Source organism: Gambusia affinis, linkage group LG13 (assembly GCF_019740435.1).
Source record: "Gambusia affinis linkage group LG13, SWU_Gaff_1.0, whole genome shotgun sequence".
NCBI lineage: Eukaryota > Metazoa > Chordata > Actinopteri > Cyprinodontiformes > Poeciliidae > Gambusia > Gambusia affinis.
Window position 1 is genome coordinate 3,705,974 of NC_057880.1, and position 12,113 is coordinate 3,718,086.

Sequence of the window (12,113 nt, forward strand, 5' to 3'; positions counted from 1 at the left end):
TGTTTTTTATATCAATTCTGCATTGCCGTGGAATGCGTAAATTTAAATTTTTCTGCATTTTGACATAATCCAAATACATTTTGGAGTCAAAACCACTAAACACTGCAATGTCGTGTGTCAAACCTGACATTGGAGTGTTTAGTTAATTAACATCTGGTTAATTTCTAATCCCTATGGAAATGTCACCACCAACATGTTTTAACAGAGCCTTTGGTGGGCTGGGATTAGCAAATGTTTTCTGCTGATAAGAGCTTCGTAGATCCTGGCTTTGAAATGTCCAAACTATCTCTTTACAGTTTATATATCACATCATCTTAAAGTCAAAATGTTTCCACAGCTTCGCACATGAGGATTTTTATCTCATTCCGTCAGTTGTGGTTTTGAAAGAGGATGTGAAAAAAGGAAGGTCTGAAGCTCTGTCAGATTCTGTGTTTATGCATGCTGAGCCTTACATTTTGAATGATACACACACTGCAGTTTTTCTCTGCCTTTCACATGATGTTTACCAGAACTCACTTGCTGCAGCTGGGAAAGTTTGAAAATGGACATAAAATAAACTAAATGAAACCTACTTTAACTGATGAATTTGACAAAAGGAAAAAAAAAAGGAACTTTTGATTTTTGTTCTTGTACTTCTCATTTGTTTTTTGTGGGTTTTTGTGTCTGCACATCTGGTGGTTTGCGCGCAGGCTGCAGACATGTAAAGTAATCTTCATGGAAATTGTTCATCTGAACAGATTCAGACGCTGACGTTTTGATTCCTCCAAAAGATTTTGGTCATTAAAGTAAATCACCAGAACTTCCACAAATGGGGACCACTTGGTTTGTAGTTTGGAGTGTTTGGATCTTGTGTCAGGTAAGAAATCTTTTCCTCTTTTCAGTCTTAACAAACTCATTCAATTTCAGTAATTCTCAATTTCTAATATTTGTTAAGCTTTTTAAAACCATGTTTGTTTTATTGTAATAGCAGCTGAGAAGAAAAAGTGTTGACTATTAGGTTTAAAAGTTTAAAGCCAAAATTATACATGGTTCTAACATTTAGCTCAAACAGTAAATGGTTTGTTAGTAAACAGTTTTATTTCATTGTTTGGGGCTAACCTCATCAAGTTTCCAGTAATGCTAATGAGGGGAGGTTGTTTTTATTTTCTTGTTCAGTAGTCCTGTAATCAATTAAAATATGATAAAATACAAAGTTTCCCCCATAAGACTGGCTAAGCCCAGCGGCTGGGTGCTAGGACAGTTATTCATCCAGTGGCAGCCATTCACCAGTGTCGGGTTTTTGAGTAAAACAATGTTTAAAGTTGACAATGAATCTGAAAATATCATTATGTGTTATTGAAAGATTGGAACACCAACTATAAAGTCTTAAAAATGCCAACATTTTAAAAAGACATAAATAAATAAGTAATCCTTAGACTGGTGGGAGAACAAGTAAAGTCTGGTGGCCCGCCAGGCTTATAAAACACTGGGAGAAAAACCTTAAAATATTTGACATCTAATTTGATCATTGTACTAATATTCTGCCATCACCAATGAAGATTTTTACAGGTGAGTAAATTTACAAAACTTCAATCCATCACCCACGAAAAGGAAAATGAAACGTTTCCAATCTCTGACAATGTATGAAACCAAACTGTTTATGACACCACAGATTAGAATTGATCTAATAAATAAATTCATCCTGTCTCCTCTTCTAGCCCTCAGCTGCTGCAGATGGGTCATTATGTGAACCTGGATTTGAGTCAGAGCTGTTTATATTAAAAGTGAGCAGAAAGAACCTGAAGCCAGGCACAAGACTGTGCAAAGGTATCAGTATTCCCGCCATCTCTATAAACCGGGGTGCCTACAGGGGTCAGCAGGGGAGCTTACTGCCTGGGAGAAAATTTAACCCAGAGATGGTTAGTCTTTCCCTCCCTCCATCTGCTCCATCACTCCATCACTCCGTCTCTGCTTCAGCACGCCTGGCTCCAGTATTGGCTCGTTAGCAGAGCTCTGCAGAGCTGGACTGCATGCTAGTGAGGCAGTTTCATCATTTAATCCAAACACGTGGGACAAGGGACACATGTAAAAGTTGCAGGACTCTAAGATTAAATCCTTGAGAACTATCAGCCTGAAAATCAGAAGTGTAAAAAACAAATACTTTCCAATGTATGTTTTAAAATGTCTTGATTTAAAAATATATATATTTCTATGGTGCTTACATTTTCCCAATTCCTTTGTAGTTTCTGTTTTCTAAATATGTCTTATTTCTATTACTTCTGGTTAGTATTACCTTACTTTGTTATTGTGGACAAAACTGAGAGTTCTTTGTTTTTATTGGAATCATTGTATTTTTTAAATATATTAAATTATTTAAATGTATTTTCTTCCAGTTGGCTTCACTGACTGCACGACCCGCACAAGATTTCTCTTCAGCACAGATGACAGCCGTTTAGTTGTAGAGGCTGAAGGAATAATAACTGTGAGTTACAGACTTACTGGAAACCCGTAGTTATTGGACGACATGTCACATGACTCTCACATGTGTGACACATGACTCTCACATAATGCTGTAAAGTATCCTTGGGTGTTTTGAAAGGCACTATAAATAAAATTATTATTATTATTATTATAACCTCAGACCTGCTATTATTTGACAATTGAATAACATTGATGGCCTCTGACAAAAACAAGATCTTTTCTAACTGTTGTTTTAAGCTGCTTGTTTTCAGCAACTTATCACTGAAAAGTTTAAGAAAGTTTTCATAAAAACTGCATGGAGGGAGTCTGATGGATAAAAATGTCACTTATCATCCGCCGCTGGGCAGAATATAGAAATTAAATAATATTATCTGAGATCGTCCTACATTAAATGGAGAACTCTACAGGAGCTGTTAACTACTGAATTGATCCTAGGCAGAAAATATTCAGTGTATTTTTATGAATGTGAAAGGAGGAAGTGATAGTGGCCAGTAAAAATACTTAAGTATCATAAACAGTTCTCTTTTTCTTTTCTTTTTTGAAAAGAAAAAAAAATATTTTTTTTATCAAAATATTAATATTATATCATCCACATTATTACAATTTAAATTAAAAACTGATAAAGGTGGTTATTATTTTGGGCATTTTTAGAACATTTGTCATTGTTCCTGTAGAAAAGGTTTATAAACCCAGGCTGGTTTTAAACAGAGTCAGATGATCTCATCACTTCTCAGAGTTAATGAGACACCAGGCCAATGACCTTTGCTCTTGTCTCCGTCCAGGTAAAGAGACAGATTGTCCTTCATGAGGGAAACCAGAACTTCTTGGTCCATGCCTGGGATTCACAAGGTCAGAAAATGACTCTTCCTGTCAGGTTGCTGTATCAAAATCATCACTATATGAACAACCGTCTGGATGCTGAATTTCATCATGAGGCTCATAAACTCAACAACCAGCTTCACGATCACCTGGACTCTGATAGTAATCAGCAGGTGAGCTCAAAGCAGCTGTAAAGTGGACCAGAAAGGAAAGTTGTTCTTCTAGAAAGTAGAAAAAAATGCATCTTACCTTCTTCGCTGAACAGCTTTTCTTCTTTAAGAAGGTTTGATATGTAGAGATGTTTCTCTGTGAGATGCTGATCCTCCCTGGATGTATTTAATATTTCCTGCTCTCAGATCCCCATTCTGGATTTCCCCAAATCTAATCCAGGGCTGAAGAGGAGGAAGAGAGACTGGGTTATCCCTCCTCTCAGTGTTCCTGAACATAGCAGAGGACCTTATCCCCGGTTACTTGCCAAGGTAGGAGGAACTAAAATGTCCTACAGTTTTTTATTTTTATTTTTTTCAATAATTAGGGAAAATGTTACCCAATCTGTTCTGTGTTATATTTTATAGGATAATTTAGACTGGCCTCAGACTTTCTATATTTTACGTTGTGTTTAATTCCTGCTCCAACCCAGACTTGAAGAAAAAATACATTTGTTTTCTAACCTATTGTTTATTTTTGCCGGAACTAGAATGTAATCATTGCTTTCACTAAAAGATCCCTCTTAGGTCTAAATTAATAAAGAATCAGACATTGGCAACTAATAACTGTTGTTAAAGTTGTGTAAGTTGAAAGTTGGTCTGTTTTGTCCAGATTCGCTCTAATAAAGATAAAGTGAAGAAGATCTATTACAGCATCACTGGTCCAGGAGCAGATCAGCCTCCTGTTGGTCTTTTCACCATGAACAGAGACACTGGTCATCTGTATGTCACACAGGAACTGGACAGAGAGAAAGTGGACAAGTACACGGTCAGTGTTTTCTCTGTTAGTTTAAACTTGATGCTGTTCTGCCTATTTCAATTTGTTAGAACAATTTAATGTGTTTTTATGGCAGCACGATTCTTGCCAACAGGTGAATCTTTCTACAATATCGCAAACTTCTGAAATCAAAGATTTTCTAAATAAAATTGCAAGGTTTTCATGTGACTCAGGAGAGAATTTAACAGTCTGTTTTAGAGCTGTGGATTGTAGTCATTCAAAGATACTGAATATAAATAAAAACACACGATCAAAAATAAATGTGAACTGAAAGCAGCAACACACAATATCATTGTCTTGGTGATGGAAAACTGCATCATATTTGTAGCTTCAAGTCCATTCTGTGGCAGAGGGAGGCGATGGAAAAGCAGAGGAACCGATGGATATTATAATCAATGTAATTGACCAGAATGACAACAAGCCTGTTTTCAGTCAGTCCATCTATATGGGAGATGCTCCAGAGGCCTCACAGAAAGGTAAAGTCCTGGCTTCAGGTGTTGAACACACATAAATAATATCTTACATACAAAACTGCTTTTATACACATAGAATATATTTCATAAGTTTGGTGAAATGTAATTTCTTATCACAAACATTCAGTCCAAGGAGGATTTGGGACAATTAATGGTTGAATCTGTGGCCCAACATTAACATCACACTAGATTATTGAACTGCTTGGAAACAAAACTTTCAGATGAACTCAGTACTTTAAAAAAAACTAGAACATTGATGAGTATTTCATCAAGGTTCTAATGGTCACTGTAAAGAAAATCCACAGATTGTCTGAAAAGCTCAGCGTGAAAACCTATTTCTGTGGTGAAAAGGTCACATTTTATTCTAAGTCCCATTCTGCCTCAACAACACAATCTTGTTAATTTTGTATCCCTATTATTTTCCCTAAATGGGATAAAAATAAATACATCTTATTCTGGTGGCAAATAATTATCAGAATTTAGCAATACTCAGTGACACCACTGAATTTATTTATGTTCACAGGTTACCAGTTTTGAACCAAATCTGAAGTCCTCATATCCAAAGCTAACTAGTTCTCAGTCATGCATGAACAGAACCAGAGTCAAACATGGAGAAGCAGCATTCGGTTTTTACGCTCAGTTCAGCTCAGCCTCACTGTTAAATCTCTGTAGATGAACTGATGAATCTGCTCTCACTGATCCGCTTTGTGTTTCATCTTGATTAGGTTTTCAGGTGCTTCAGATTGTGGCCACAGATGCTGATCAGCCAAATACTGACAACTCTGATATCAGGTACCGTATAATGAGTCAGAAGCCAGAGGAGCCCAATCCCAACATGTTTATCATCAATCCAACAACTGGAGTCATCAGAGTCAACGAGCCTGGACTGGACCGAGAGGTGAGAATACTGACAGTTGTTAGGGATCTGAGGCTGTGGGAGGGCTAATGAAAGGTGTGGGCGTTCTCCTGCTCCCAGCAGAGCAGGGAACCTTGTTGTTTTTGCTGTGTTCTTCCATTATTTAGGGTTCTGAGCCCGCATAAGTGAGCAGACAGCAAATGCATGGCATGATATTATTCTTACTATCATGTTTCTCCACTGAAACTCCTACTGCTGCTGCAGTCTACCCCACCTAACTTATTGCAACTTTTATTTATTACTTGGCTTCAGGACCCACACCACTGCTGAGATGCACATATTCAGGCTTGTGCACCTGTAGGTGGCGCTATGGCAGAAAATACGCGTTTGTGCTTATAACTCGAAAACAGCGCGTCCCATTAACAACACCGATATGGGCAAGGTTCCCTAGTAAAATTCTCCAAATCACGAGTAACTGTGCAAAAGTTTTTGGTCTGGATTATTTTTCACCAGAGAGCCACGAACATTGCAATAGTCAAAATCAATTTTGTCCCCTTGGTTCCACTCTGAGCCCAATCAAACCTGGCACAATATAGGAAGAAAGGAAAAAGTTATAGCGGCGGACTTTGGGTGAGTGTGTGTGTGAATGGTTGTGTGTCCTGTATGTCTCTGTGTTACCCTGCGACAGACTGGTGACCTGTCCAGGGTGAACCCACCTCTCGCCCAGAACGTAGCAGGAGAGGAACCAGTAACCCTCCTGACCCCATTAGGGACAAGGGTGTTAGAAAATGGATGGATGGATGGAATGGAGCCATATAGGGCTGTGGTCTGACCACATTGTGTAGTCATCCTATTTGGCCGCATGATGCCAAACCAGTCATTCATTATCTGTCTCAACAACAGTATAGTATAGAATTGCAGTCAGGGTGCTTCATTTGTATATTTATACCAACTTTTATCAACTTTAAATGACTTAATCCACATCATTTGACCAGCACACATTCACATTGATTCATTTCATTTCATGTCCTTGTGGGATCAATAAAGTAATTTAGAATTCGGTTTCAATGACAACCAAATTGTTGGTATTTCAGTGTGAAGTAGCTGACAGTGAAATAGTGAGCTATTTCACTAATGGACTCAGAATTTGAAGTGTTTGTTCATTTTAGACAACAGCAGAAAAAGGAAAAAACTTATTGTGTTGTTTAAATTTTACACTGAAGTTAACAAGGTGAGCCAGGCTGCAGCTGTTGATTCATAAAGTTTATGTTTGTTAAAACAGAAAGTCCCAAAGTATGAACTAGAAGTACAGGTAGCTGACATGAAGGGAGAAAGTTTGACTGGATTTACCAAAGTGATTATCAAAGTGACGGACCTCAACGATCACGCTCCAGTCTTTTTAGAGCCCAGAGTAAGTATAACACACAACTGCTTTTATTGATTTTTTGTTCATTTTGTCACCTAGTCATTACTTCAAATCAATTTATCACTGTTGATTTGTGCAGCAGATGGTGAGTAAAGCAGTAGATCACTCTGACTGCTATTAGAGAGTTTTAAAGTACCAAACATATTACATAAAATGATAGATGATCATAAAATGTCCATGTGTATTTTTTCTGTAAACTGTCTGATAGCTTCTCTTCCACATCGTCTGTCTCAGTATAACGCTACAGTTGAAGAGAACAAAGTAGACACTCTAATTGTTAAGATGTTGGTGACGGACAATGATGAGCCTCATACCATGGCCTGGAATGCAAAGTTCAAAATCATTGATGGAGATCCAGGAAATCTGTTTACTGTGGTAACAGGAACAAACAAACAAGAAGGAATCATCACCACTGCTAAGGTAGGAGGAACGGCAGGTTCTGACTGTTGGACCAAATGTAACTATTTCAGAGTAGTTTGTTTTTAAGCAAAATTCAGTTACATTTATAACCTGAAGTTGAGCCTGAACTGTTCATGTCTGAGTTAACACTAAACCTTTCTTCCACTAAACCAGGGTCTGGACTTTGAGAGAGCCAGTAAGCACACTCTACTGGTCACAGTGGAGAATGAGGCTCCTTTTGCTGTCCCATTGGTCACTTCCACTGCTACAGTGGTGGTGACCGTGGTGGATGTCAATGAACCTCTGATGTTTGATCCAGAAAAGAAAAATGTTTCCAAACGTGAGGATCTTGCTGTGAACAGCACTGTGGTGCGGTACACAGCTTCTGATCCAGACACTGGACGCAAACAGAAAGTCATGTAAGAAACTTAAAGAAAATGAAATTTCACATTTTTACACAGCTATTTTAACCAATTATATTCCAGATTTGTCTGTTTAATGAGTACTCAGAAACTGGGTGCACAGATTTCTTACTTCATAAAATGAACTGCAAATCAGAACTTTGTAAATCTAAAGCATGATGATATTTGTTTCCTATCCCAACATGTATCACACTGTCCCACATCATAAAGCTGGAACTGATGTTTGAACATGTTTTTATGGTTTGTCTTTATTGTTGCAGGTATGAAATAATTAGTGACCCAGCCGGCTGGTTTGACATTGATAAGGAGACTGGTGAGGTAAAAGTGAGAAACCGAATGGACAGAGAATCTCCACTTGTCAAGGAGGAGAAATACACAGCCCTGATTGGTGCATCTGATGATGGTAGGTGTGAGTTTTGTTCTGGAGCTGCAGGAGAGAAACTTAGATGTGAATGTAAAACGAAAATGTAGGTTGATCCGAGGGATCATGTTCAAAACAACTTGGAAAAACTGAAGTTATGATTCTTTGTTCTGAAGAAACTTCCTTTATCCAGTTTTGGAAGAGTATTTAACTGGAATGCTAGCTGTAGCATTAGAGGTTTTCTTAGCTTGGAAGTAGTTCTTTCATTAGTTTATTATTTCCTGTAAAACATTATGAAGGACTTTTTGTATTAAAGGGACTGGACAGGATACAATGCATTTTCCAGGCACATGGTGCCATTATATAACATGTAACTATGATATGTACAGAGTTTTGATAACAGCTGAAGGAAACAAATATAACAAGAAACAAATTTGACTTTGCAATTGGACACCTTGAAATTGGGCCTCTGTCTCTTTAAAAAAGCTCCTGTTTTATCCGACACTGCCTTCAGCATGTCATCACAACAATGCTACTCCATTATGCCATTTACAACTGTTCTTAGGCGCAATTGGACCAGGAAGTGATGAGCTCAGTAGATGTACAGCAGCACCAGATGTTTGCTAATTGCTGCTGCTAGTCTGGGGGAGCTGAGTGGGAGAAGTAAAGAGTCTGTGTTTAGCATGAGCCAGTGTTTAGGCACCCATAAGTAGTTGCCATGGGAGATTAAATGATTCCTCAAACATATATGAAAGTATCAAAGCAACCCTACATGTATGTTTGGATGAGGGAATCACATTATAACATGAGCTGAAGCTCAAAAAAGATGATTTTTACATTATGCTTCCCTTTCAATTGTACTTTATAGAGCTCTTTAAACTTACTCTGACAGCTTATGATTTCCTCAGCTCAAGAAAAGTTTAGACGTTTTCCTCAGTAGATTGCTAAAGGCGTCCCCAGAACAGCTCCTGCTATTGCTGTCTGTCTGTCTGTCTGTCTTACCAGATCGAATTGCAGCTACAGCAACTGGAACTCTGGTTCTTCATCTTCAGGATGTCAACGACAACCCTCCTACCATCGAGGAACGCAAATTCACAGTACGTCTTTCTTTGGTACAATTTAAATAGTCTTACATATAAACTTTAAAATAGAATTTCATATACTTGATACAGAATTGTTAACTTTTGAAATAAAAAATAAATCAGTATTAAAGTCGATGTTTCAAAACTAGTTTATTTCCACAGGTGTGTAGCAAGATAGCAGTTCCTCAGCTGCTGACTGTGACAGACAGAGACGGACCAGGCTTTACTTCTCCATACAACGTCAGCCTAGTTGGTTCTGCAAAGGCTAACTGGACTGCTAGGATGATCAGCACCAGTATGTACATCAGCTATACCCAACCTTTGATCATAATGTGCTCAAAAAATGTGCTCATTCTTTGAGCACATCAAGTTGCCAATGAGTCAAACACAGACAAACACAAACAAAGCAAAACTAAGAGGAAGGAACTGGCAAATAGAAACTGATCACTAGCATAATCTAAACTGTAAAGAATGATCTAAGCATTTTCCTGGTGTGAATAAACCCAAAAAATTTAAAACTGGTGGATTTCCTGATAAATTAATGTTTGTTATTCTCTTAATTTGCAGGAACAGGAATCATCCTGACTTTAAACCGTGAGCTGGAGATTGGAGATTACACTGTGGCCATGAGCATTGCAGACAACCAGGGTCTGTCTCAGGTCAGCACAGTCACAGCCAGAGTGTGTGACTGCACTGGAGAAGACGTGAGCTGTCGGGAGAAAGATGTCGGTGGCTCCAACCCGCCAGTCATCCTGGGAATACTGAAGGCCACTGTGGTGTTGCTGACCAGTGAGTTTGAAACTTCATTGCGTTGTGTCCTCACATCTGCTTTACTAATTTCTAAAGGTACAAATACCAACTGTATCCACATCTGACAAGTAGGACTATCTGCCTTTTCAAATTGTTTAAAAAGTTTCTAACTACGGAAACCCAGGAGGTTGCATTGAGTCAGTGACAGTCTTTGTTCAGAACGTCTCCTTGTGTTGGCAAACAATCCTGTCCTGAGTTTGGTTAATAAAAACAGATTTTCTGTGCACTAATCTGTGTGCTGACTCCGTCGTGATGTTTAGTTTTCCTTATACTAAATCATAAGTGGTATTATAGAGCCTCACTGACACCAAGTGGGCATTTTTCACCATATTTAATTTGGTCAGTTGAGCAGAACCTCCCTGGTTGTACATGTCAGTGGCTGTCCTTCAGACACGTTTGTTCCTTTTATATTCTTCGTTTGTAAGTTTATTTTATTGGGCTCTGGTTGCTTTCTGTATTTTGTCTGTGGTGCATATGTCCCTAGAGGCTTCCTAACCAGATGCCTGAGCCTCCTCAACTGGCTCCTCTTGATTTGAAGGAGCAGAGGCTCTACTCTGAGTCCCTCCTGGATAACCTCCTGTCGACCTCCCGCTCTCTTCCTCCCTCATTCGTGAACAAGATCCCGAGATGCTTCCAACTTCATGGAAATGTAGTTGGTTTTTAACAATTTGGTGATTAAAGTCGTCTGCTCTTCATTCAGTGCTGGGGCTGCCATTGTTCCTGTTTGTGAGACGAAGGAGAGCAGAGGAGAAACCTGTTGAACTCAAAGATCTCAGCACGGCAGACAACATGTTTGAGGAGGAGGAGAGGAACGACAGAGAGGACATTCAGGTGAACATTTGATTCTGCACAGACCGTCGTGTTTCAGCAAAAACACCTTCTAGACAACATGAATCGTAAACAAAGTGTAATGTCTTATTGAAGCTGAACTGTTAATGGGAGAAAGTTCATGTGCCCAGGAGACTCTTCTAAACGACATAAGCCAATGGATGGAAAAAAAACCAACAATATAAATATTTTTTCTTGATCTCATTTAGTTCTTCAGCTGTGATCATCCTGTATGTGAAGTAAAAACCCAGCAATGCTATTGTTCTCCTTTCACAAACGCTTTTTAAAGACAATCCGCATAATGTGCATCAATTCTATTATAGATAACCTCTTCCATGTTATGCTAATTTTTTCCTTCTTTTTTTCCGGACTGCTCCCGCCTGAATCATCCTGCTGGTGTTTGACTGTAAGGGAGGCGGTTCTGATTCGCAAGACCCAGAATATGAATATCTGCCTGAAGGGGTCCCACTCCCAGAAACTGCCTGATAATAATGGAGAACAGGATGAAAACAAACTGTACATGTTTGGTGCTTTAAAAGAAAATTTAAATGTTAAATGTGTCTGTAGTAACATGTTGAACATTTCACATATTTTGTAATGAACCATTTCAGTTTAATGTCATTCATTGTAATGACCTCTTGTTGAGAGGTCAAAGATGATGTTTTCCATTGTTCACTATTTGGGGGGTTAGCTTTCTGCAAGCTTTTCAAAGGTGAAACTTTTAACCTTTGTTATATTTGCTTATTTTATTTTTTTCCCCAATACATAGACTTTGTTTTCTACATTGCTGGTGCTACTGAGCAAACACTGAACAACACAAATGTTGTGCATCTTTGGTGTTTGGTGTCTGTAAATCTATAAGGGAATCTCTTGAGATTCTCTGGAGTGAGCAAAAGATTAGGGTGATGGTGAGGAGGCAATTCAAAGACTTGGAGCTCATTATGATAAATCAGCAAAACATTCAAAAAGATGCTAAGCCTCTATAACAAAAGGTTCAGGTATTAGTTTTCATTAAGCGTACATTTTTTGCATTACTTTTTCATTGATGTATCATATTCTAATCTAAAATGTCGTCTTTGCATCAGTTGAAAGCAGAAAATAATCATCAACAAAATACAGGTTTGAAAGCAGTCTCTCTGGAATTGATCTGTTTCACTTATTTGTTACTAAAATAAATGGACTTACAAAAATGT

The 12,113-nt window shown here is 38.3% G+C and overlaps 1 protein-coding gene across 1 annotated transcript; it reads left to right on the forward strand.

The window, feature by feature from the left end:
* Positions 1-507: 507 nt before the first annotated feature.
* On the forward strand, positions 508-12,105 carry LOC122842045 (cadherin-1-like). Its single transcript, XM_044135544.1, has 17 exons — positions 508-856; positions 1,698-1,806; positions 2,373-2,461; positions 3,243-3,452; positions 3,636-3,758; positions 4,099-4,254; positions 4,592-4,739; positions 5,462-5,634; positions 6,875-7,003; positions 7,253-7,438; positions 7,592-7,836; positions 8,100-8,242; positions 9,206-9,297; positions 9,445-9,577; positions 9,850-10,071; positions 10,793-10,923; positions 11,332-12,105. The coding sequence occupies exons 1-17, from the start codon at positions 809-811 to the stop codon at positions 11,404-11,406; spliced, it is 2,412 nt and encodes an 803-aa protein (XP_043991479.1). The 5' UTR covers positions 508-808; the 3' UTR covers positions 11,407-12,105.
* Positions 12,106-12,113: the final 8 nt, after the last annotated feature.